We start from the raw sequence: 26,845 nt of genomic DNA, 5'->3' as shown, positions 1-26,845 counted from the left end.
TAGCCAGTATAGGTAGCCAGTAAAGTTGCCCCTAGTAGCCACTATAGTTGCCCCAGTAGCCAGTATAGGTAGCCAGTAAAGTTGCCCCCAGTAGTCAGCATAGCTAGCCAGCGAGTATAGTTGCCCCCAGTAGCCAGTATAGGTATCTAGTTTTGTTGCCCCCAGTAGCCAGTATAGATAGTATCGTTGCCCCCAGAAGCCAGTATAGGTAGCCAGTATACTGTAGTTTACCCTAACAGCCAGTATAGGTAGCGAGTATAGTTGCCCCCCAGTAGCCAGTATAAGTAGCCAGTATCATTACCCCCAGTAGCCAGTATAGTTTCCCCCAGCAGCTAGCATAGGTAGCGGGTATAGTTGCCCCCAGTATAGGTTAGCCAGATAGGTAGCCAGTCTGTCAAATCCCCTCCTTCCCCAGCCGCCACCTCCTCTCATACCTCAGATGAGCAGCAACCCGCAGCTCCCTTCCGCTGCCTAAGGAAGATGCCTCACTTTGCATCATGGCTGGGCCCGGGGCTGGCCATATCAATTGTTATTTATAGAGTGTTTGGGAGGAAGGGGGCAATGTAAAACCTGCACTAGGGCCCATAGCGCCTTAGCTACACCACTGCTTGCAGCTTGACATGGAATAAACAGGTAACAGTAACAGCGGACACATGTCACCAATGCAGCAGCACCTGAGACTGTGGCAGTTGTGTTGGCAGCCAGTGTCTCTAGTAAATGAAGCAGCAGGAATTGGCATCTCTCTGGCATCAGTCTGTGACATCAGTGGTTGGAGGCTGGTAGTCAGTAAAAATCAGTAACCCTTCGCACTCTCGCATGCAAATGTTCAAACAAATGCATTCACAGATTCACTCACCTAGGCACCACTGTTATCCCTACAGCTAAGTTAAAAGCCGGGGTCTTCTTAGTTCACAAAGGAATGCATTCTTTTGCTTAGTCACCTACACTGTGCAGAAGTACCCAGGTAAATGTAGTCCGTAACACACCCTTTATTCATTTTTTAATTAAGTGAGGTGGTTGTCATTATCTAGCAATAGTAGTGATCGATTGTATGTGACCACACCCCCAGCAGCACTGAAGAGTCTTCAGACAGATCACTGGATGCCAGGCATGAAATAACGTGAATGGCACGCTGCGCCAATTGTGGGCAGATGTCAAGCCCATTCACCCAAAGCTGTCACCACTGCCCAGACATGCCTCATCATCACCACCAACAACAAAGGAACCTAGATAATTGTGTGTCAATAGTAATAGTATAACAGAGGTGCCAAAGGAATACAAAATATATTAAAAACAGTTTAAAAAGGGAGGTAGTGGAGGACTTACTCACATAGATGACTCAATATAGTTGTCCTTCCAAAAAAAAGTTAACTATATTGTATCCTCCAAATTGCAACACATTTTCCAGGTGTGACCCACTTCATCAGGCAGAAAAGGGAGTAACTGGAAGGCAAAAATAACCGACGTAAAGAAAACCTGTAACAGAACAAAGTGCCCCTGGCGGTACTTACCTCAGGAGGGGGAAAGCATAGTGTAAATAGCTCTAAAATTGGTATAAAAGCACAGCATTTATATATATATAATTGGTATAAAAACACTTATAAGTATATAATACTTCCGATAAATAAGTTAAGTCTAAAGGTGGCCACACACGATACAATGACTGAAAAATCTGATCGGATTTCCCGTTTTTTTTCGATTTATATTGATCCGGAATGCCAGATATTTCTCTTCAATTTTTTTAAAGATTGTATGGTGTGTGTTAAATTGTCAGTTTATCAATATACACAACCAAGCAATTCTCTCAGAGTTCCCAATCATTTTTATCATAATTGGGAAAAAAATGAACATAGGTATGTGGTACATTGGTCATATTTTTGAAATGTTACAATACGGTAACCATCCGTCCCGCTTTAGCCGGGATGCGTCCCGCCTTCGGGGTCCGCTGTCCCAGGATTCCTTGGCCCTCGGGACGCTGGCCACTGTAATTGCAACTGGCAGTGGCGTCTATTAGACACTGCGCCAGTTGATAGCCTGCAGCCCCACTCCAGCCTGCATAGTCTTCTGGCGGCAGGCAGAGCAGGGCTACAGGAAGATGGCTGCCGAAGCCCTGTACTGGAGACTGTTTGTGTCTCCAGTACAGGGCTTCGGGCGCCATCTTCCCGTAGCCCTGCTTTTCCAGTGCGGGAGACTGCAGGAGGAGCAAGATGGTCTGGGGAAGCAGCACGCCAGAGGCCGGCCGCATGAGGGGACTTCTGCCAGGTGAGTAAATTATTTTTTCTTTGCAGGTGTTATGTTGTCCAAATTGTGTTATTTACTGCTGACATGTTGTCCAAATTGTGTTATTTACTGCTGACATGCTGCACACATTGGGCCTGATTCACAAAGCGGTGCTAACAGTTAGCACGCTGGTGAAAAGCCCTTTATCACGCCTAAACTCAGTTTAGGCATGATAAGTTTAGGTGTGATAAGTTTAGGTGTGATAAGTTTAGGCATGATAAGTTTAGGTGTGATAAGTTTAGGCATAATAAGTTTAAGCACCAACTGCGTTAGCACCGCAGTGCACAGCTGATCAAAAGTTTTGCGCTAGCAAAGTCTGGTGCACTTCGTATAGAGTTCAATGGCGCTGCTTTGCGTGCGGGACTTTGCACGCTATCTACACTTATCTAAACTTAGCATGCCTAAACTTATCACACCTAAACTTATCACACCTAAACTTATCACGCCTAAACTGGCTTTTCACCAGTGTGGTGCTATGGTTATCATGCCTAAAGTCTCTAACTGGGTTAGCACCGCTTTGTGAATCAAGCCCATTGTGTTATTTACTGCTGACATGCTGCCCAAATTGCGTTATTTACTGCTGACATGTTGTCCAAATTGCGTTATTTACTGCTGACATGCTGCACACATTGCGCTATTTACTGCAGACATGCTGCACACATTGTGTTATTTACTGCAGGCATGCTGCACACATTGCGCTATTTACTGCTGACATGCTGCACACATTGCGCTATTTACTGCTGACATGCTGCCCAAATTGCGCTATTTACTGCTGACATGCTGCACACATTGCGCTATTTACTGCTAACATGCTGCGCACATTGTGTTATTTACTGCTGACATGCTGCACACATTGCGCTATTTACTGCTGACATCCTGCACACATTGCGCTATTTACTGCAGACATGCTGCACACATTGCGTTGTTTACTGCTGACATGTTGCCCACGTTGCGCTATTTACTGCTAAAATGTGGCCACATTAGTTTTATTTTCTGGTGAAAATGTTGCCCACATTGCGTTTTATTTTCTGGTGAAATGTTGCCCACATTGCGTTTATTTTCTGGTGTCTGGGGTAACTGTTGCTGCATTTAATATTTATTGGTCATAGTTGGCTGTTTGCTGCTTTGGGGTTACGGTATACTAATACATAGCATCACAGTTTCTGTACACCCATGATGCGAATCTTCGTTTCACCACATCATGGCGTAAACACTGCTTTCTTATGCCTCACTGTTACATCATTACGTTAGCTCCGCCCATACAATGTCATGGCCACGCCCATTTTTCAGGCCGCAGCCCCCCCATTTTCAGAAAAATTGTTTGCAATTCTTAAATTCAACAGATATTTATAAAATTGTATGGTGTGTGGCCACCTTTAAAGTTTCCAATCATTTTTATCATAATTGGGGAAAAATTGAACATATGTGTGTAATACATCATCATATTTTTGAAATGTTACAATCAGTCAGAAAAATTGATTGCAATTCTTGAATTGAACAGATATTTAAAAAAATGTATGGTGTGTGGCCACCTTTAGGCCTAGCAATCACTTTGAGTTATTATATTTTGCAGCAGACCCTCATAGTAGAGACACAACCACATACAACATATACATGGCTGCAATTCTCCTATTCTTCACAAGATGGCGACCAGTTACACCAGGAAGTTCTGTTTGGCACAGACAGGAAGTTGGGGGTTAGAGTTGAATTGGGAGGAAGAGGAGGGAAACCATTGCTGGAACTGGCAGAAGAGGAGGTGATAAGATACATGAAGATATTTGTGATTTTCCATACCTCCAGTGACACCCTAATTCTCCATAACGTGTCTATCTCACCATGAACCAAGGGCAGCATATAGAAGGACACAAGGACCTCTACAAGGACACCATGATAGAGAATCAGCCGCCCCTCACATCACCAGGTAAGAGGAGACTTTATTTCTTGTAAAGGAGAGAGCAGTAGGAAGGGTTCACCTAGATCCCCACTACCTTCTTCTACCCCATAACGCTAGACCCCCCCCCCCCCCCCCCCATTATCGGATAAACACATAGAGACAATGTACTCAGTCAGTGTGTGTGTTTCCTACAGATGGATCCAGTAACAGAAACCCGCCAGAGAGATGTACAGGTCCTCTTTATTCCCAGGATTGTCCACCTAGATCTCCCATCATCTGATTAACACATAGAGACAATGTATTTAGTCAATGTGTGTCTTCTTTAGATAGATCCAACAATAGCAGCCCACAAGAGAGATGTACATAGTTTCTTTATTCCCAGCACTGTCCACCTACATAGATATTTGGGTTAATAAAAGACATATATCCATCAAGTTCAACCAGAAAATCAGCTGCAACAACAGCCTGCACCCTCACGTCCCTGTTGATACAGAGGAAAGCAAAAAAAAACATACAAGGCATGGTCCAATTAGCCCCAAAAGGGGGGGGGGGGGGGGGATGGAAACCCTTCCTGACTCCGGCTGACAATCAGATAAAATCTTTTAATGCATGGAAAGCATCTAACACCCCCTAACCCCCCCCCCCCCCCCCCTCTCAAATGCAGATATAGAATTTGTCACAACTTCGCCCTTTGGTAAAACATTCATTTTGTCACAGGGTCTAGCACCAATGGTATTTCAAGGTGATGTGCTCAAACCATCCCCTGGAGTGCGTGGAGAATCTTCAATGCAATTGCCAAAGGGTTCCGCACCATCAAAGTATAAAATGGCTCTTTATTAAACCTTCACATAAACAGTTAAAAGGACATAAAAAATGCCGGGTCTTAACACGTCACGATGTGTTAAGACCTGGCATTTTTTTATGTCCTTTTAACTGTTTTTATGTGAAGGTTTAAATAAAGAGCTATTTTATACGTTGATGGTGCGGAACCCTTTGGCGATTGCTTTGATAAAACATTCCACATTTGAATCACCCTTACTGTAAAGAACCCTTTCCTAAATAATTGGCTAAAACTATTTTCCTTCATGCACAAATCTTGTCCACTAGTCCCTTGCACAAGCCTAGGGACTACAATCTCATCCGCCAAGCTTTTATATTGTATTTATACATGTTAATTAGATCTCCTCTAAGGCCTGGAACCCACTAGGAATCACTGCAGTGCTTTAAAGGGACTTCGCGGAGTGCCCAAACTTAAAAGAATACACTTACCTGGGGCTTCTTCCAGCTCACTATAGGTGGTGAGGTCCCACGGAGTCCTCCTGGCTCTTCTCGTTCAGCCTCCGCCGGCCCCCCATTATCCGCGACACCCGGGCCTGGTGTCGTCCGGCTGTTCCTGATTATTGACGCAATGCGTCATCACGCCGGCCGCCTCGCGTCATCACGCCGGCCGGCATGACAGGTCTGCGCATGCACGGAAAACCGCGAGGCGTCAATAACCAGGAAGAGCCGGCCGACACCAGGCCCGGGTGTCGCGGATAATGGGGGGCCAGCATAGGCTGAACAAGAAGAGCCAGAAGGACGCCACGGGACCTCACCACCTATGGTGAGCTGGAAGAAGCCCCAGGTAAGTGTATTCTTTTAAGTTTGGGCACTCCTCGGAGTCCCTTTAAAATTTGCTGCAGCGCTGTGTGCAACACAATATGGGTGAAAGACATATCCTCTGCAACCCGCCTTTGTGAGTAGTTTTCATTATACCACCTAATATACTAAAACCTATTATGCTATTGGGCTCCTGTCTGTGTTTCCTGTGTCTTTTCTCCAGAGTGTCAGGACACTCCTACCATACCACGCTGTGTGCAACGGTGTAGAAGGGGAATTCCGCACAATGTCGGCAGAGTAGAAATATCTTTATTAAATCAATCACATAACAGACTAAAATCCATCACCACATGCTGACATGTTTCGGACGTTACACGTCCTTAATCATATGCTATGATTCAGGACGTGTAACGTCCGAAACATGTCAGCATGCGGTGATGGATTTTAGTCTGTTATGTGATTGATTTAATAAAGATATTTGTACTCTGCCGACATTGTGCGGAATTCACCTTCTACACTATTGGATCTGGGGTCCGAGCAGCCCGCTTTCCTGCACTGTCGGCGGACGGAGTTTGTGAGCGGAGTTTCACCTTATATCAAGTCTTCTGCTGTGTGCAACGGATCCTAGTGTGATTGTCATCATGTTTACCGGCTCTTTGAATTGCTAAACAGTAAACTTACAGCGCTTCCGAAAAGTATTTTTTTTTAATTTAAATAAACTTTTTTTTATACTTACCAGGTGTTGGATGTCCAGCTTCCATCCATAGCCCCACCCCCTAAAGGTAAAAGGTCATAGGTCAGTGTTCTCCCCAGGCTCTTTTAGCCGGGTGTTCCACCCGGCTAGTTTCGATGAGCACCCGGCTGTCATCACCTCACCTCCTCCTATGCTGTAAGCAGAGTTGCGCACAGAAGCACTAGCCCTGCATTTTCTCATATTGCCCCACCCGGCTACTTTTTCATGCCACCCGGCTGGAAAAAAAAAATTCTGGGGAGAACCCTGTAGGTGTTTCTCTAGGACCAATCAGAGAAGTGCTTGTGACCTATTTCTTTATGGGGTGGGGCTACAGACAAAAGAAGGAAATCCAGACACCTAGGGAGTATGATGAAGCTTCTTTAAATCGTAATTGCTTTCCACCGCTGCAAAGCACTGCAAAGTCGCTCTGAAAAGCGATTTTGCAGCGCTTGTATACCTAGCATTGAACCAGGTTTATGGGTAATGGACAATACGCTCTTATGGGTGACAGACAACATGCGCTAAAAATGATGCACGTCCTGTGATTGCAATTACCCCTATTGCTCCCGTAGAATCTGGCAAAATGTTTTGGGACGTCGTTAGCGATTTTAAAGGAGTCATCAGGGGTTTCAAATGAAAATAAGGGCTACTTACCTTCTTCCTGCCCCAAGCTCCCAGCCTGTCCCTCGCTGCAGCTCTGCGGTGAGCCGTTCGCCGCCTCTCCCTCCTGGTCCCCAGCGATGACGTCAGGCCGACCTGGAGGTTGGCCTGTACTGCCCCTGCGCGAGCGGTGATGTCAATCACCGCCACGTGGACCGGAGCGTACTGTGCAGGTGCAGAACTACTGCGCCTTGCGCAGTTTGCTCCTTTGCCTCTGTCTAAGAATATCACATCTACAGCATTCCCGATATCCACATTAGCGTTCACTACTTCATAAAAGCTGAGCATGTTAGTCACACAGAACCTGTTCATGGTAAACCTATGCAGATGCTGTGAAATAACATGTTCTGCTATTAAGTCTTGTATAGTATCTCTTACTATCCCCTCAAATAGTTTGCTGTCTACCATTGAGTTCCTTCCCCCATCCTTTAGGAGTCCAATACAGTCCACCTTTTTTTAGAGTTGATATACCTGTAAAACCTCTTTGGGTTAGATTTGATATCCCTAGCGATTAGATTTTCAGCTTCAATCTCTGTCACCCTAAATTATTTTTTTTACAACTTATGCACTTATGCCTTACAGGCATTTTTTTCCCTATTTTATCCCTAACCTTTCTGTTCATCCATAGAGGCCTTTTTTATTGCTAGAAGTTTTGTTTCCATATGGAATATATTTAGTAAAATATTCATTGAGAATCATTTTAGCCTCCATGGTGGCAATGACGAGGCTGACTCGTTGTTAAAAAACGTGTAGATGAATGACCCTCTTTGTCCACGCTGAAAACAGACCTGGAAAGAGTTATAATGGTGTATGAGCAGCCCCTACTGGCAGTAGGCACATATTACAGCATTACAGAAAATTCAAACTAATACCATACTGTATATTGTACAGAGAATGACACTTATTGCCACACTAGTCTGAACTCGGCAATGATAGACTATAACGACCACCATGGCTAAGAGTTGTACTGCAGACCAGAACGTGTACAGTGGCCCAATGACGATCATTAAAGATCTGGCATGTCGGACCTTTAGCTATGCCTTAGCATGACCCAATGGCATTGCTCTTGGCACCTCCCCACCCGCTGGAAGCTGCTAAGTCACATGCACTTGTCGTCCCTTTCGCCCCCTCGCGCATCGCAACAGAGGCATCATCAGCCAAAGGCGACAGTGCTCTAACAACACTGTACAGAAGTGTCATCCACCTTTTTATTATAATTATTATTTAGTATTTATATAGCGCCGACATCTTCCGCAGCGCTGTACATAGTATATAGTCACTAACTGTCCCTCAAAGGAGATCACAATCTAATCCCTACCAGAGTCCTATATCTATGTAGTGTATGTATTGTAGTCTAGGGTCAACTTTTTTTTTGGGGGGGGAACCAATTAACTTATCTGTATGTTTTTGGGATGTGGGAGGACACCGGAGTACCCGGAGGAAACCCACGCAGACACAGGGAGAACATACAAACTCCTTGCAGATGTTGACCTGGCTGGGATATGAACCGGGGACCTAGCGCTGCAAGGCAAAAGCGCTAACCACTATGCCACCGTGCTACCCAGCCTTTGCACATGATGCATCTTTTGCTATGCGGGGGGGGGGGGGGGGGAAGCAATGAGCGTGTGTGATGGAGACGTTTCTGATGGTGGAAGCAGCGGGAACAATGCTATTGTGCTGTGCTCGGGCATTGCTAAAAATCTAACACGCCGGATCTTCATGCAATCCTTGTGCGCCTGATGTAGTCATGCTGCTCTGACCATAATGACCACCCCGCCATGGCAGTCGTTATGCTGCACCACTCAGAGTTCAGACCAGCGTATGTATAGACCATTAATTTAATTAATTTAATATGTTGTTAAGATTGGGTTTGGTGACTACGAATTAAGTTACACAGTAGTACTATACTTCTGATTCAAGAGAGATGGAACAGCACCTTGGCAATCCTCTGTGGGTGTACGGGAACCAACCCCGTGTACCAACAGGGTGAAGATCCGTCTTGTTTGGAGATAATGGTCCGCATCACAGGTATAAATCAGCTTTATTGAAGATCCATAAAATGCTGCTATACACAGCATTTTATAGAGTACTCTATAAATTTAAACTGACACCTTCACTTGCCATTTGACGTTTCCTGTTCCAGGGAATATGTCGCTCGCCAGTGCAAGGTGGCAGGGCTATACATTGTAACCCAGCAGATATGGGGCTCTATTGAATCTTATACATGCAACGTACTGGGGCATTTACACTGACAATGACAGGCCAGGATGGCTGACAGGGTAAAGTGTCAGCTTCCTGGCCAGGAGCTTTTTGTTCCCAAAAGCAGATGACATCTTAATACAGCTTTAAAGGACAACTCAGGTGAGAACAATGTCATATTTATTTTCTTTTAAATAATACCAGTTGCCTGCTGGTCTATTTGGCTGCAGTAGTGTCTGAATCCCACCAGAAACAAGCATGCAGCTAATCCAGTCAGATGTGACAATAATGTCAGAAACGCCTGATCTGCTGCATGCTTGTTCAGGGTCTATGGCTAAAAGTATTAGAGGCAGAGGATAGGCAGGATAGCTAGGTAGCTGGTATTGTTTAAAAGGAATTAAAGGACACCCAAGGCGAAAATAAACTAATGAAAAACAATTGTTTCTATCTTCCTTCGACTAAAAATTACTTTTTAAGATTTTCCACAGTTTTATTTTATGTTTAAATGTACTTTTTGAGTTTTAACTGTTTTATTGTTTTTGCTCAATGACTAATTCATTAAAGTATGCCAGAGCTAAACTCTATGAACTATTGACCCTTTTTATCTCTTTCTTGCTCTCAGAAGCCATTTTCTGCTAGGAATGTGTTTTATAGTTGTTATTGCTTATCATTGAGGGTCACACTGTAGTCACTTCCTTTCTGAGTCAGCCACTTACATACCTGATATTTAACTCTTTTAGGCAGAGAAAGAAAAAAAGGAACACAGCATAGTTATTTGTGTGTTAGGCACTGTACATATACATGTCTATCTCATCATGTCACATGTCACTTCGGGTATCCTTTAAATATGACATATCCTTCTCACCTCCATTGTCCTTTAAAATTCCTAAGCTTTGGCAGTGATGAGATGCCTTTTATGTTACATACTTTCAATCAACAAGTTTGTAATATGCAAATTAGAGGAGTTGGAGTCGATGGAATCCTAAACTGAGGAGTCGGAGGAGTTTTGTACCGATTCCACAAACCAGGTTTGCGAGGCCACTCCCCCTACGCATCGCCATGCACAAAAGCACAAACCTATGACCCTGCAGCAAAGAGTGCTGACAGGGTCATATGCATAGAGCCACCCCTCGCCCAGTGACATAACTCCCCGCTGGGCAGGGTCATATGCATAGCCCCGCCCCTCACCCAGTGACGTACTCCCTGCTAGGCAAAATCATATGCATAGCTCCGCCCCTTGCCCAGTGACGTACTTCCCGTTGGGCAGGATCATATGCATAGTATCGACCCTCTTCCAGTGACGTACTGGCTGCTGGACAGGATCGTATGCTTAGCGCCCCCCCCCCCCGCCCAGTGACTTACACCCTGCTGGTCATATGCATAGCCCCGCCCCTCGCCCAGTGACGTACACCCTGCTGGTCAGTCATATGCATAGCCCCGCCCCTCGCCCAGTGACGTACTCCCTACTAGGCAAAATCATATGCATAGCTCCGCCCCTTTCCCAGTGACGTACTCTCTGTTGGGCAGGATCATATGCATAGTATCGCCCCTCTTGCAGTGACGTACTGGTGGCTGGACAGGATCATATGCTTAGCGCCACCCCTCGCCCAGTGACTTACACCCTGCTGGTCAGAGTCATATGCATAGCACCGCCCCTCACCCAGTGACGTACTCCCTGCTGGGCGGGGTCATATGCACAGCACCGCCCCTCGCCCAGTAACATACACCTTGCTGGTCAGGGTCATGTGCATAGCGCTGCCCCTCGCACAGTGATGTACTCTTTACTGGACAGGAAGTATGTCACTGGGATTCTCGGGTTTCCCCATCGTATTTCCGTTGTTCCGAGCATGCTTGCCACTCCGCCAACTTATTTTTTAAATGTATGCTTTGCCCCATTGACTTACATTACTTCTGCCGCTGCGTCACCGTGGAAGTCAGATGGTAATGCACTGTTAAATTTGCCGCGGCTCACTGCCCATCAGGCACTTCCAATGCAACGCAGGAAGTGTGCTGTGGAAAGTTGAAGTCACCTATAACTATGACCTCACTTTAACTTGCAGCTTTTTCAATCTGCTGTAGTAATTGCAGTTCTGCAGCTTCATGAATATGTGGTGGCCTGTAGCATACCCCAATAAGCAATTGGCAACAGTTATTTCCACCATGAATATTTACCCAAACGGACTCCACATCTTCACAATCTTCATCCATCTCATCGTTGAGGACAGCTGTAAAATAATTCTTAACAAAGAGACAAACCCCTTCACCTTTTTCCCTGTTCTATCCCTCCTAAACACATTGTATCCCTCTAAATTTGCCATCCAGTCATGGCTTTCATCCATCCTTTGTCAACCAGAACGAACTCTAGTTCATCCATTTTATTTGCAAAGCTCCTAGCTTTGCTTACCATGCAAGTTATATTTTTACCACCACATTTCTCAATTTTGGTTACATTTAATGGGCTACATGAAGGTTTAACAACCTCCTTACACTTTACACTGTCTCACCCCCTCCCTCCCCTATAATACTAGATCCCCCATCATATTACCAGAACAGAAACCCAACAGAGAGATATACAGGTCCTCTTTATTTCCAGGATTGTCCACCTAGACCCCCCATTATCTGATAAGCACATACAGACAATGTATTTAGTCAGTGTGTGTGTGTGTGTTTCCTACAGATGTATCCAGTAACAGACCCCAACAAGAAAGATGTACAGGTCCTCTTTATTCCCAGGATTGTCAACAGGAAGATCCCACTATCTCCCAAAATTATCAGGTAGGAGGGACTAAGGGTTTCTAAAGGCACAAGACTTATATTGTTCTGTGTAGCTTATATTTTTATGCTCTTAGGGTGAAGAACTGATAGGTGTAAAAGTTGAAATCAAAGAGGAAGAAGAAGAAACCTATGTGAGTGGTGATCAGCAATCTATGGAGGAGGGTGACATTAGGACAAGTAAAGAGGAAGAAGAGACATATGTGAGAAGTGATCAGCAGTCTATGGAGGAGGGTGACATGATGAGGACAAGTAAAGAAGAAGAAGAGACATATGTGAGGAGTGATCAGCAGTCTATTGAGGATTGGGATGTAAAGGCAGAGATTAAAGAAGAAAAATATGACACTTATAATTTCAGTGACCAGCAATCTAATGAGGAAGATATAATGATGGTGACAATTAAAGAGGAAGATATAAGACGTAAGGAAAAACACTGACAGTAATTATTTTTATAGTAATATGTTTCCTATTTTATCATACACAGATTGGTCACAGTGGGGGGTGACTTAGTGTTACTGGCCTGTAATAAACGGATAATGGTCGCTGTACATTACTGTACACAGATTGGTCACAGTGGGGGGTGACTTAGTGTTAATGGTCTGTAATAAGCTGATAATGGTCACTGTACATTACTGTACACAGATTGGTCACAGTGGGGGGTGACTTAGTGTTACTGGCCTGTAATTAGCTGATAATAGTCACTGTACATAAATGTACACAGATTGGTCACAGTCGGGGTGACTTGTTACTGGACTGTAATAAGCTGATAATGGTCACTGTACATTACTGAACACAGATTGGTCACAGTAGGGGTGACTTAGTGTTACTGGCCTGTAATAAACGGATAATGGTCGCTGTATATTACTGTACACAGATTGGTCACAGTAGGGGTGACTTAGTGTTACTGGCCTGTAATAAGCTTATAATAGTCACTGTACATAAATGTATACAGATTGGCCACAGTAGGGTTGACTTAGTGTTACCGGCTTGTAATAAGCTGGTAATGCTTGCTGTACATTACTGTACACAGATTGGTCACAGTCGGGGTGACTTAGTGTTACCGGCCTGTAATAAGCAGAAAATGGTTGCTGTACATTACTGTACACAGATTGGTCACAGTCAGGGTGACTTAGTGTTACCGGCCTGTTACATAGTTACTTTGGTTGAAAAAAGACATACGTCCATCGAGTTCAACCAGTACAAAGTACAACTCCAGCCTGCTCCCTCACATATCCCTGTTGATCATAAAATCCCTGGATTAACATCATTGGCATTACCTAGTAATTGTAGCCATGGATGTCATTCAACGCAAGGAAAGCATCTAAGCCCCCTTTAAATGCAGGTATAGAGTTTGCCATAACGACTTCCTGTGGCAATGCATTCCACATCTTAATCACTCTTACTGTAAAGAACCCTTTCCTAAATAAATGGCTAAAACGTTTTTCCTCCATGCGCAGATCATGTCCTCTAGTCCTTTGAGAAGGCCTAGGGACAAAAAGCTCATCCGCCAAGCTATTATATTGCCCTCTGATGTATTTATACATGTTAATTAGATCTCCTCTAAGGCGTCTTTTCTCTAGACTAAATAAACCCAGTTTATCTAACCTTTCTTGGTAAGTGAGACCTTCCATCCCACGTATCAATTTTGTTGCTCGTCTCTGCACCTGCTCTAAAACTGCAATATCTTTTTTGTAATGTGGTGCCCAGAACTGAATTCCATATTCCAGATGTGGCCTTACTAGAGAGTTAAACAGGGGCAATATTATGCTAGCATCTCGAGTTTTTATTTCCCTTTTAATGCATCCCAAAATTTTGTTAGCTTTAGCTGCAGCGGCTTGGCATTGAGTACGATTATTTAACTTGTTGTCGATGAGTACTCCTAAGTCCTTCTCCAAGTTTGATGTCCCCAACTGTATCCCATTTATTTTGTATGGTGTTAGACCATTGGTACGACCAAAATGCATGACTTTACATTTGTCAACATTGAATTTCATCTGCCATGTATGTGCCCATATAGCCATCCTATCCAGATCCTGTTGCAATATAACACTATCTTCCTTAGAGTTGATGATTCTGCACAATTTTGTATCATCTGCAAAAATAGCAACATTGCTCACTACTGTATCCACTAGGTCATTAATAAATAAATTGAAGAGCACTGGACCCAGTACAGACCCCTGTGGGACCCCACTGCTAACAGTCTCCCATTTTGAGTATGATCCATTGACCACAACTCTTTGTTTTCTGTCCATTAGCCAGTTCCCTATCCATGAACACAGACTCTTCCCCAGTCCTTGCATCCTCATCTTTTGCACCAGACTTTTGTGGGGAACAGTGTCGAATGCCTTAGCAAAGTCTAAGTATATCACATCTACAGCATTCCCAATATCCATATTAGCATTCACTACCTCATAAAAGCTGAGCATGTTAGTCAAACAGGACCTGTCTTTAGTAAACCCATGTTGATGCTGAGAAATAAGATTATTTTCTACTATGAAGTCATGTATAGTATCTCTTAGTAACCCCTCAAATAGTTTGCATACAACTGATGTTAAGCTTACAGGTCTATAATTTCCTGGATCTGATTTTTTGCCCTTCTTAAATAATGGGAAAACGTGGGCTGTACGCCAATCCACTGGGACTCTGCCAGTTGCAAGAGAGTCACAAAAGATAAGATAAAGGGGTTTATCTATAACTGAACTTAATTCCCTTAGGACCCGAGGATGCATGCCATCCGGGCCAGGTGCCTTGTCTATTTTTAATTTATTTAGTCTTGCCTTTACTTCTTCCTGCGTTAAGTATTTAATATTACAGTTAGAAGATTGAGACTCTTCCGCCTCTGTAATTTGCAACAGTGCTGTTTCCTTTGTAAAGACAGAAGCAAAGAAAGCATTTAATAACTCTGCCTTACCTTGGTCATCCACCATTGAGTTCCCACCCTCATCCTTTAGGAGTCCTATACAGTCAACCTTTCTTTTTTTAGAGTTGATGTACTTGTAAAACTTTTTTGGGTTAGATTTGATATCCCTAGCGATTTGATTTTCAGCTTCGATCTTTGCCAGCCTAATTTCTTTTTTACAATTTTTATTGCACTCCTTATAATTGCTTAGTGCAGCCTCGGTCCCCTCCTGTTTTAGGACCTTATAGGCATTCTTTTTCCTCTTCATTTTATCTTTAACCTTTCTATTCATCCATAGAGGCCTTTTTTTATTCCTAGACATTTTGTTTCCATATGGGATATACATACTACAATATTGATTGAGAATACGTTTAAAAGCTTGCCATTTCCCTTCAGTGTCCTCCCCTTGTAGTATATTATCCCAGTTCACCAAACTTAGTGCCTGCCTGATTTGATTGAACTTTGCTTTTCTAAAATTCATAGTTTTAGTGGTCCCGCTGCCCCGTGGCCTATCAGTCACCAGATCAAACGTTATCATGTTGTGATCACTATTTCCCAAATGTTCTTGAACCTGCACATTTGATACATTATCTGGTCTATTCGAAATGATCAGATCCAGTAACGCATTCCCCCTAGTTGGTTCCGTTACCATTTGAGTCAAGTAATTGTCCTGTAGTGCTGCCAGAAATCTGCTGCTTTTACCAGAATGGGTAGCCTCAATACCCCAGTCAATGTCTGGGGTCTGTAATAAGCAAAAAATAGTTGCTGTACATTACTGTACACAGATTGGTCACAGTGGGGGTGACTTTGTGTTACTGGCCTGTAATAAGCTGATAATGGTCACTGTACATTACTGTACACAGATTGATCACAGTAGGAGTGACTTAAAGGACTACTATCATGAAAATCGTAAAATTTAGAATACATGTAAACCCATACAAGTAAGAAGTACATTTCTTCCAGACTAAAATGAGCCATAAATTACTTTTCTCCTATGTTTCTGTCACTTACAGTAGGTAGTAGAAATCTGACATTACTGACAGGTTTTGAGTTTAGTCCACCTCTTCATGGGGGAAGAGTACCCAGACATGTAGCAGATTTGGGCAGATTTGACCAAGAGACAAAACTCTCTGTGATCAAATCCGATTAGAGAGAGTTCTGTTGGCACCCATACACCGCAGGCCGATTCCAGATCAGTTTCATGCTGAAAATAAACAGGAATCAGCCTTGTGGTGCCGCATCCGTCCGCCTCGCCGCCCCCCCCACGCTGTCCCCCCTAATGTATAATGTGCCCCCCTGGGTGCCCAGTGCAAGCTATGCATTACCTGTCCATGGCCTCCGCTTGCTCCGAGCTTCCTTCGCTGTCTATTCATGCGCACCCCATGTGGCTGCCTAGTAAGGGGGGAGCGTGTGATGTCGGACATCACACATGCACTCAGGTTACTAGGCAACCACATGGCACTTGTGAATAGACAACGGAGGGAGCCTGGAGCAAGCGGAGGCCATTGACAGGTAATGCATAGCTTGTATTGGGCACCGGGGGAAAAGAGGCATTAAACATTAGGGGGGACAGCAGTTGGGTTTTGTCGCGTTTGTCACTTGTCCTTATACAGCTTGCCGTTACCACATCGAGCGCATCCGATCGAGCAAATCGGCTGTATATCTTGCAGCATATCTGATCGATTAATGCAACCAATTCTGACCAAAAATTGGTTGCATTGTTGGTCGTGCATGCACTTGGCAGCACCCATTTTCATCAGGTTCCGATTATAATAATTGAATGGTCGATCAGCCACCAAGTCGCCTGATGTATGGCCACCTTTAGCGTTACTGGCCTGTACTAAGCTGATAATGGTCACTACATTACTGTACACAGATTGGTCACAGTAGGGGTCACTTAGTGTTACTGGCCTGTAATAAGCTGATAATGCTCACTGTACATTACTGTACACAGATTAGTCACAGTAGGGATGACTTAATGCTACCGGCCTGTAATAAGCTGATAATGGTCACTGTATATTACTGTACACAGATTGGTCACAGTAGGGATGACTTAGTGTTACTCTCCTGTAATAAGCTGATAATGGTCACTGTACATTACTGTACACAGACTGGTCACAGTAGGGATGACTTAATGCTACCGGCCTGTAATGAGCTGATAATGGTCACTGTATATTACTGTACACAGATTGGTCACAGTAGGGATGACTTAACTCTACTGGCCTGTAATAAGCTGATAATGGTCACTGTACATTACTGTACACGGATTGGTCACAGTAGGGGTGACTTTGGGTTACTGACCTGTAATAAGCTGATAATGGTCGCTGTACATTACTGTATGCAGATTGGTCACAGTAGGGGTAAATTAGTGTTACTGGCCTGTAATAAGCTGATAATGGTCACTGTACATTACTGTACACAGATTGGTCACAGTAGGGGTGACTTAGTGTTACTGGCCTGCAATAAGCTGACAATGGTTGCTGTACATTACTGTACACAGATTGGTCACAGTTGGGGTGACTTAGTGTTATTGGCCTGTAATGAGCTGATAATGGTCACTGTACATTACTGTATACAGATTGGTCACAGTAGGTGGTGACTTAGTGTTACTGGCCTGTAATATGCTGATAATGGTCACTGTACATTACTGTGCACAGATTGGTCACAGTAGGGGGTGAGGTAGTGTTACTAGCCTGTAATATGCTGATAATGGTCACTGTACATTACTGTGCACAGATTTGTCACAGTAGGGGTGACTTAGTGTTACTGGCCTGTAATAAGCTGATAATGGTCACTGTACATTACTGTACACCGATTGGTCACAGTAGGAGGTGAGTTAGTGTTACTGGCCTGTAATATGCTGATAATGGTCACTATAAATTACTGTGCACAGATTGGTCACAGTAGCGGTGACTTAGTGTTACTGGCCTGTAATAAGCTGATAATGGTCACTCTACATTACTGCACACAGATTGGACACAGTAAAGGTGAATTAGTGCTACTGGCCTGTAATAAGCTGATAATGGTCACTGTACATTACTGTACAGAGATTGGTCACAGTAGGGTGACTTAGTGTTATTGGCCTGTAATAAGCTGATAATGGCCACTGTACATTACTGTACACAGATTGGTCACAGTAGGGGTGACCTAGTGTTTGTGACAATCCAGCCTCGCGATCCCATGGAGATCTGCTCCCGTTAGCGTACGCAGGAAGTACGGTGAACAGACTGACAATAAGGATTGATCGCGCAGCTGACGACAATATGTAATGGGACAATTATCCACCAATCCCAGATTATTAGGCCACTGTTGCCCTGCATGTCTCATGCACTAGAGACTGCTGGAGGCAAATTCATTGTGTGCGTAGTAAATGGTTAAGATTGGTTGGAGGTGCCCATACATGTACAATCCTGATTGTATATAAATCTGTAAACTAAAAATATCGATTTCGCGCTGGAAATCGGGTAAATACACTGCCACCACTCTCTGATTTGATAGGGCAAAGAGACCCCAACGCTATCATAATACGGTAGCCAGCCCAATCACGTTCGACATGCTCCAGTCACAGTTCGGGGAATAGTCACTTCCGAAGGCTTAAAGACTGTGAGCAATGCGACGTTAAAGAAAGGTTACTGGGTCCATATATGATGCAATCTCGGTTGTATCCAATCGAGAAAACTAAAGTTATTGATTTCGCACAGGAAATCGGATACTAGCTAATCCTAAAAGGAAGAAACGGTTATTTACAACCTAGCTAGCAAATAAATAATTTATAAGAAAATCATAAAACAATGCGGTAGTATGACTGACTCTTCAGAGGGCAGATTCGTTATAGCAGCAATCAGATGACCAGAACAGGCACAAGACTGAACGATAAAAATAGTTTGTTTTATTCGAAAACTACATACACACACACAGCTTACTTTAGAACAGATTGATTTGAAAGAGAGTAGAGATGAAAAGAAACAGAATGTCTTAAAGAGAATCTGTATTGTTAAAATCGCACAAAAGTAAACATACCAGTGCGTTAGGGGACATCTCCTATTACCCTCTGTCACAATTTCACCGCTCCCCGCCGCATTACAAGTAGTCAAAAACTGTTTTAAAAAGTTTGTTTATAAACAAACAAAATGGCCACCAAAACAGGAAGTAGGTTGATGTACAGCATGTCCACACATAGAAAATACATCCATACACAAGCAGGCTGTATACAGCCTTACTTCTGAATCTCAAGAGATCACTTGTGTGTGTTTACCTTCTGTCCCCAGCTTCTCTCATGCACTGAACATTACAGGCTTCCTGCAGACAGCTCTGCCTATGTCGTTAATTCCTTAGTATGTGACAGACCAGCTCCTTTCACAGCCTAACAGAGGAGGATTTTTATCCAGCTCTCTTCTATCACTGATAAGATAGCAGAGAAGCTGCTGGCTTATGTAAATAAAACACACACTGGAGTGTGCATAGAGGAACAGTTCAACACTGAAGAACTTGGCAGCCTTCCAGACACAGGCCGACAAGTCTGACAGGGGAAAGATACATTGATTTATTACAGAGATGGTTATAGTAGAAAGAGCTGCAGCAAGCCAGATCACATTAGAATAGGTTTAGGAACTTGTAGGAAGGTAGAAAAAACGTTGTAATTTTTGTTACAGAGTCACTTTAATATACAGTTCAAATACCGTTATTGGTAGTCCATGCGGCAATCGCAAGTCTTTGGCGTAAAGTCCAAGATGGTGGTTTTGGCCCATGTCCTGCGGGCTTGTCAGATGTTATAGACAAAGATTCCAGATGCTGGACTTGGGACACAGAACTTTCTGAGCTCTCTGTAGTTATAGCCCCCACTCCAGCAAGGAGGGGTTAGGGGGCGTGGATCACACACCTCTTTGGACAGGAGATATGCCCGCCCCTCTCATAGACACAGGAATGTACCTGAAACATGATAGGTGTGTGTGAGAGATAACGGAGCCGCCGCCAGAGCGCACGTGGCGGCGGACTCCGCATCTCGGACAGGGGCCTCCGCACTCCTGCCGGCGAGTGGTGTAGGGCAGGCGGCGGAGTCCATGAGCTCGGCGGACTCCACCGCACACTTCCTACCTGGGGGGTCGCCCGCTCTCTTGCAGGCTCGGAGGCTGCAGATTACGCGCGCGCGAGGAGACAGGAACTTTATTGTTCCAGAAGAAGAGTCAGCTGACCAGGCTGGTCAGCTGACTCCAGCAGTGCTCTGGATTGGCTGGGGCTCTAGGGCGGCACTGAGTAGCTCTCTGGCTACAAATAGAACTTGCTGGTCAGTAGCAAGTTGTCTGCTGTCGTGAATACTTAGGTGTAAACGCTCAGACCTTAGCTCAGCTCCCAGGTGTTGATATCAAGGACGTCACACCTTAGTTAGGATTATTATTGTATATTTATCTGTGTTTTGACTCTGGCTATCCCTGACTACTCTTTCTCTTGCCGATCCTGTACCTCTGCCTATCTGATTCAAAGCTGCCGACCCTGCCTGTTTACCGACTCTGAATCAGCCTTTCGTTCCTGTACTGTTGCCGTCTTTCTGTTGCAGAACCTCTGCCTGTCTGATCTTTCTCCCTCCAGTGGAAGGTCTCCCACTGGTGGGCTATCTCTGAGGCTTGCCTCTCCGAGACGCCTCCCCTAGCAGACGATTACTGCCTGTGGCTGAGAATCCTCCCTCTGCCTGTTTGAGGATCTCACACACGGGGTTCCCATTCAGAGGTAACCACACCTCTGAGGAATTACCGTGTGGTGGATATTTCCACATACGTGTGTATTCTTATTGTTGTCTCATTGTCAGTTATTGTATTTAGTGTCCAGGGGTTAGCTGTGCTTGTATTATTGGTGATTCTGCAGATCATCAATAATCGGGTGACATCTGTATTGTTGGTGATACTGCAGATCGCCAACAATCGGATTCTCTCTGGTTGCTTACACCGATCTTTACAGAGTGCTAATCTGCAAACCATACCAGTTATGTTAAATCTAGTAACATTTTTAGGTTTGTCAGAATTTATTAAGAACGTTGATACCAAACTTGGGGGGTTTAGAGTGAACGGTGACCCTAAAATGCATATATCTGCTTTGGCAGGGCTTATTGTTAATTCGGAAACATCCAATTGTGTGGTTGGTTCAGAATTTCATAATAAGCGGGTTCTAAAGGCCATTGCCTATTTGGAAAGTCATCTTTATGACAAAAGATGGATTTCATATTTGTGAGATCACAGAACGGGCAGAAGTCTTTTGAAGCTCGGGCAGCAAGCTAGGTGTTAGATCTCCTGCTGAGCCCGGGGCCGATCAGTCTGGAGAAAACCACAGTTTATCAGCTTCTGTCAGCTGCTTTCTAACTTTCCTCTGATGGATGAGCTATATAACTACCCAGCAAGGCTAGGTGACAAATTCCACCCTTGGAGAGAAGCTATGTAATTTGCCAGTGTTTGTTAGCAGCCAGAGAGTAAGAGAGAGGGAAAAAAAAGTGTATTTAAACCAAAAAATGTAACTCTGGTTGCTTGCAATGAAACTTGCAAGTGCGTTGGTGACTTGAATGGCGCACGCGCGGTTTCCTCGGGAACCGTGTGCGTCACAGTGTTACCGACCTGTAATAAGCTGATGATGGTCACTGTACATTACTGTACACAGACTGGTCACAGTAGGGGTGATTTAGTGTTACTGGCCTGTAATAAGCTGATAATGGTCACTGTACATTACTGTACACAGTTTGGTCACAGTTGGGGTGACTTAGTGTTACCGGCCTGTAATAAGCTGATAATGGTCACTGTACATTACTGTTCACAGATTGGTCACAGTAGGGGTGACAGTGTTACTGGCCTGTAATAATCTGATAATGGTCACTGTACATTACTGTACACAGATTGGTCACAGTAGGGTGACTTAGTGTTACTGGCCTGTAATAAGCGGATAATGGTCACTGTACATTACTGTACACAGATTGGTCACAGTAGTGGGTGACTTAGTGTTACCGGCCTTTAATAAGCTGATAATGGTCACTGTACATTACTGTACACAGATTGGTCACAGTAGGGGTGACTTAGTGTTACTTGTAAGTAATAAGCTGATAATAGTCACTGTACGTTACTGTACACAGATTGGTCACAGTAGGGGTGACATAGTGTTACCGGCCTGTAATAAGCTGATAATGGCCACTGTACATTACTGCACACAGATTGGTCACAGTAGGGGTGACTTAGTGTTACTGGCCTGTAATATGCTGATAATGGCCACTGTACATTGCTGTAAGACAGACTGGGGATAACTTATGCTTTTATATCCAGCTACGGAAGTATTAGTGGTTTGGGATCTCCATGAGATAAATGGATAATTCCTCTACTTCACAGCTCCTATAATTTAGTGCTGTGTAACATCACAATATCTTTCTTTGTACAACTGGGGACAAGAGAGAGATAACTGTACATAACAAGGGGCATATGAGTGACAGGAGGATACAATAGTAATAAGAATGTGTAAGTGACACCACGTTGCTCTACAAACATAACACGGATTTCTTGCTATAAGTACATATAGGTCTGTTGTCACAGGAGTAACACGTTGCTTCCATTGTCTCATCAAGCTCTACAACTTACTGCTTTCCATGTATGGCCAATGCTTTATCTGTAGTGAGGGACAATGAAATGCTAGTACTGTATCTCTTTTTCCTATCAAAGAAAAGCCCTGCCTTGCAAATAACTGTGAGATGGTGCAAATGTTACGCTAATTATATGCAAATTCATGCAGCTGCTTCATTTGTTCAATTTCTAATTTGCATAAACTTTGCATTATCAGCAGATCACTGACCATCCTCTTTCCTTTCATCCCTAATGATAATTGTTCCTTCCCTCAAAATTCTCTAACAGGAAGTGATGATGTTTCTCTATTTGCAGGGCAGAGTCCCGGCATCAGGAACCCCTCAGAGACTCGTCTCTCTGTATCCACAGACTGTACAACAGATGATGTCACTGGACAAGAGTCTCCTGCAGAGATCCTGGCTACCAAACATATTCTCCCAGACTCCCCCCACCTGTCTATCCCTGAGGGGCCTCATACCCAGCACAGCTCTCCCCCTGCTGGAGGGGCTTATTTCTGTTTCATGTGTGGGAAATGTTTTGTTCGGAAATCACATCTTGCCATACATGAGAGATCTCACACTGGTGAGAAACTGTATTCATGTGCCGAGTGTGGGAAATGTTTTGTATGGAACTCAGAGCTTGTCAGGCATCAGAGATCTCACACTGGTGAAAAGCCCTATTCATGTGATGAGTGTGGGAAATGTTTTGGAGATAAAAAAATCCTTGTCATACATGAGAGAACTCACACTGGTGAAAAGCCCTATTCATGTAGCGAGTGTGGCAAATGTTTTGGAGATAAAGGAAGCCTTGTCACACATGTGAGAACTCACACTGGTGAAAAGCCCTATTCATGTAGCGAGTGTGGAAAATGTTTTGGCGTTAAAGGAAGTCTTATTACACATGAGAGAACCCACACTGGTGCAAAGCCCTATTCATGTGCTGTGTGTGGGAAAAGTTTTGGAGTTAAAGGAAGCCTTATTACACATGAGAGAACCCACACTGGTGAGAAGCCATATTCCTGTGCTCAGTGTGGGAAATGTTTTGCACAGAAAGCACTTCTTATTGTGCATGAGAGATCTCACACTGGTGAGAAGCCCTATTCATGTGCTGAGTGTGGAAAATGTTTTGTACATAAATCATATCTTGTCACACATGAGAGATCTCACACTGGAGTGAAGCCATATTCATGTGCTGAGTGTGGGAATTGTTTTAGGCACAAGTCATCTCTTGCCGAGCACGCGAGAACTCACAATGGTGAGAAGCCTTATTCATGTGCTGTGTGTGGGAAATGTTTTACCCAGAAATCAAGTCTTTTCAACCATAATAGATCTCACACTGGTGAGAAGCCTTTTTCATGTGCTGAGTGTGGGAAATGTTTTGTTCAGAAATCAAAACTTGTCATACATGAGAGATCTCACACTGGTGAGAAACCTTATTCATGTGCTAAGTGTGGGAAATGTTTTGCTCAAAAAGCACTTCTTGTAATACATGAGAAAACACATTCTGGTGAGAAGCCCTATTCATGTGCTGAGTGTGGGAAATGTTTTGCACAGAAATCTTATCTTGTTATACACAAGAGATCTCACACTGGTGAGAAACCATATTCATGTAGCAAGTGTGGGAAATGTTTCGCAAGGAACGATTATCTTGTCATACATGAGAGATCTCACACTGGTGAGAAACCATATTCATGTACTGAGTGTGGGAAATGTTTTTTACAAAAATCTTATCTTGTCATACATGAGAGATCTCACACTGGTGAGAAGCCATACTCTTGTGCTGAGTGTGGGAAATGTTTTGTACAGAAAACAGAGCTTGTCAATCATGGGAGATCTCACACTGGAGTGAAGCCATATTCCTGTTCTGAGTGTAGGAAATGTTTTAGGTACAAAGCATATCTTGACAAGCATGTGAGAACTCACACCGGTGAGAAGCCTTATTCGTGTGCTGAGTGTGGGAAATGTTTTGCACAGTCATCAAATCTTTTCAACCATGAGAGATCTCACACTGGTGAGAAGTCATATTCATGTGCTGAATGTGGAAAATGTTTTGCACGGAAATCATGTCTTGTCAAACATGAGAGATGTCACACTAGTGAAAAGCCCTATTCCTGTGCTAAATGTGGGAAATGTTTTGCACAGAAAGAACTCCTTGTCATACATAAGAGAATTCACACTGGTGAGAAACCCTATGCATGTGCTGAGTGTGGGAAATGTTTCACACAAAAATATTATCTTGTCATACATAAGAGATCTCACACTGGTGAGAAACCCTATTCGTGTGCTGAGTGTGGGAAATGTTTTGCACAGAAATCACATCTAGCTAAACACAGGAAAACACATAATAGTGATAAGTAAGTGTCAGGGAAACCTTCACCTTCAGTGCACCTGCACTGGCCTCAGAATACTGCTCTCCATCTCCCCAGCATAGTCAGAAGTAGGGAGGATAGAGAGTGGAGTGCAGCAGCCAATAACAGGCTTCAGTTCCGCTTATCCCTCTCTCATCACTGGTGAGAAGCTCTATTACTGCAATGAGTGTGGGAAATGTTTTGGCCATAAGTGTTTTTTTTTGTTGTTGTTTTTTTTTTTTTGTGATAGTGGTATTTTAAAGATTTAATATTTAAATTGGAAAATTGGGATCCTTCCGCATCTGCAATTTGCAACAAAGATGTTTCCCTTGTAAAGACAGAAGCAAAGCAATCATAATAGCTCTGCCCTACTTGGTCATCCACCATTGAGTTCCACTACTCATCCTTAAGGAGTCCAATACAATCCACCTTTATTTTTTTAGAGTTGATGTACTTGTAAACCTTCTGTGGGTTAGATTTGATATCCCTAGCGAATTGATTTTCAGCTTCAATCTTTGCCAGCCTAATTTCCTTTCTATACTTTTTATTGCACTCCTTATAATTGCTCAAAGCGGATCCCAGCTGAAAAACTAACTATAAGCAGTAATTTGTCTATATAGATCTAGTTGTGTTCAAAATTATTCAACCCCCCAATGCTGTAAAGGGTTTTAGGGAATTTAGTGTACATTTGTAATTGTGTTCAGAATGAAATCTTACAAGGACTTTTTAAAGAACTGAATGCAACTAAAATGACATCAATTGTTTTTGTAATACAGTATTAAATGTTTTTGTATTTTTTTGTGATTTCTTCATTGACACAATTATTCAACCCCTTAAAGACTACCACGCTTAAGAACAGAGGTTCAATCAAGTGTTTTCGACCAGGTATTGAAAACACCTGTGGATGTTGACGAGCAGCAATCAAGCATAATGAGCACCAATTAGGCAGTGTCAGGGATGGTGGAATTACCTTCCGCGCGGATGGCGGCACGTCTGACATCACTGCTGCGGCGTCTCTGGGCCTCCCTGTGGTCTCTGGGAGGTCCGGGCTGTCTGAGGCGCATAGAGGGCAACTGGCTCGCGCGCCAGCATCTTTATGGGCTGCGGAGACGTGTCAACCGGAACAAAGAACATCTATCAGGCCCTAGGCAATGTAAGTGTGGGTACATGTAAGAATGATGTGCAGGTACTCTGCAGGGAAATAAGGAGATTGTAAACAGACAACACCTCTGTGTTCAATGTGCACAGCATTCTCAGTGGATTCCCTGCAGCTCTGTGGGGAGTGCATATGTAGAGTATAGTACTACTGTGTAACAAAGTAAACCTGAGACAGATGAAATTAAAGTTTTATACATACCTGGGGCTTCCTCCAGCCTCCTTCAGGATAATCAGTCCCTCATTGTCCTCCTCCACCACCTGGATCTTCTGCTATGCGTCCAGGTACTTGAGCCAGTCGGGCGTAGTGCGCATGCACACACTCCGCCGCCAGGAGCATACTACACCTGTGCAGCACTATTGCGCAGGTGCAGAATGTTCCTGGCTGTGGGAGCGGCATGCGGCCGGACAGCGCTGACTGGCTGAATTACCAGGACTCATAGCAGAAGATCCGGGTGGTGGAGGACAGCGAGGGACTGATTAGCCTGAAGGGGGCTGGAGGAAGCCCCAGGTATGTATAAAACTTTACTTTTCATCCGTCTCAGGTACCCTTTAATTTGTAGTCACCAAACCAAATTTTAACAACATATCAAATTATTTGATTTCATGAGCAAAGGGAGTGCATACATTTGCATAAATCAGCATCGATGCAGAATTATTTCCATCTCATTGACCATCTCTATTAGTGACACAGCTACACATCAGGCTTTATTCTTACAGC

General features: G+C 43.8%; 2 protein-coding genes across 2 annotated transcripts in view; one reads left to right on the top strand and one right to left on the bottom strand.

Annotated features, from left to right (window-relative positions):
- LOC137535386 (zinc finger protein 585A-like) overlaps window positions 1–26,845 on the bottom strand; it is a 764,031-nt gene that overhangs the window by 70,077 nt on the left and 667,109 nt on the right. The gene's annotated exons all lie outside the window — the stretch shown is intronic.
- LOC137535398 (zinc finger protein 585A-like) lies at window positions 4,030–26,297 on the top strand. Its single transcript, XM_068257236.1, has 4 exons — window positions 4,030–4,201; window positions 12,043–12,140; window positions 12,215–12,557; window positions 22,938–26,297. Exons 1-4 carry the CDS (start codon window positions 4,117–4,119, stop codon window positions 24,977–24,979), a joined length of 2,568 nt encoding a protein of 855 aa, XP_068113337.1. The 5' UTR covers window positions 4,030–4,116; the 3' UTR covers window positions 24,980–26,297.

Source organism: Hyperolius riggenbachi, chromosome 10 (assembly GCF_040937935.1).
Source record: "Hyperolius riggenbachi isolate aHypRig1 chromosome 10, aHypRig1.pri, whole genome shotgun sequence".
In the NCBI taxonomy this organism is placed as follows: domain Eukaryota; kingdom Metazoa; phylum Chordata; class Amphibia; order Anura; family Hyperoliidae; genus Hyperolius; species Hyperolius riggenbachi.
Note: the sequence above shows the minus strand (reverse complement) of the source record. Positions and strands in the feature narration are given on the sequence as shown.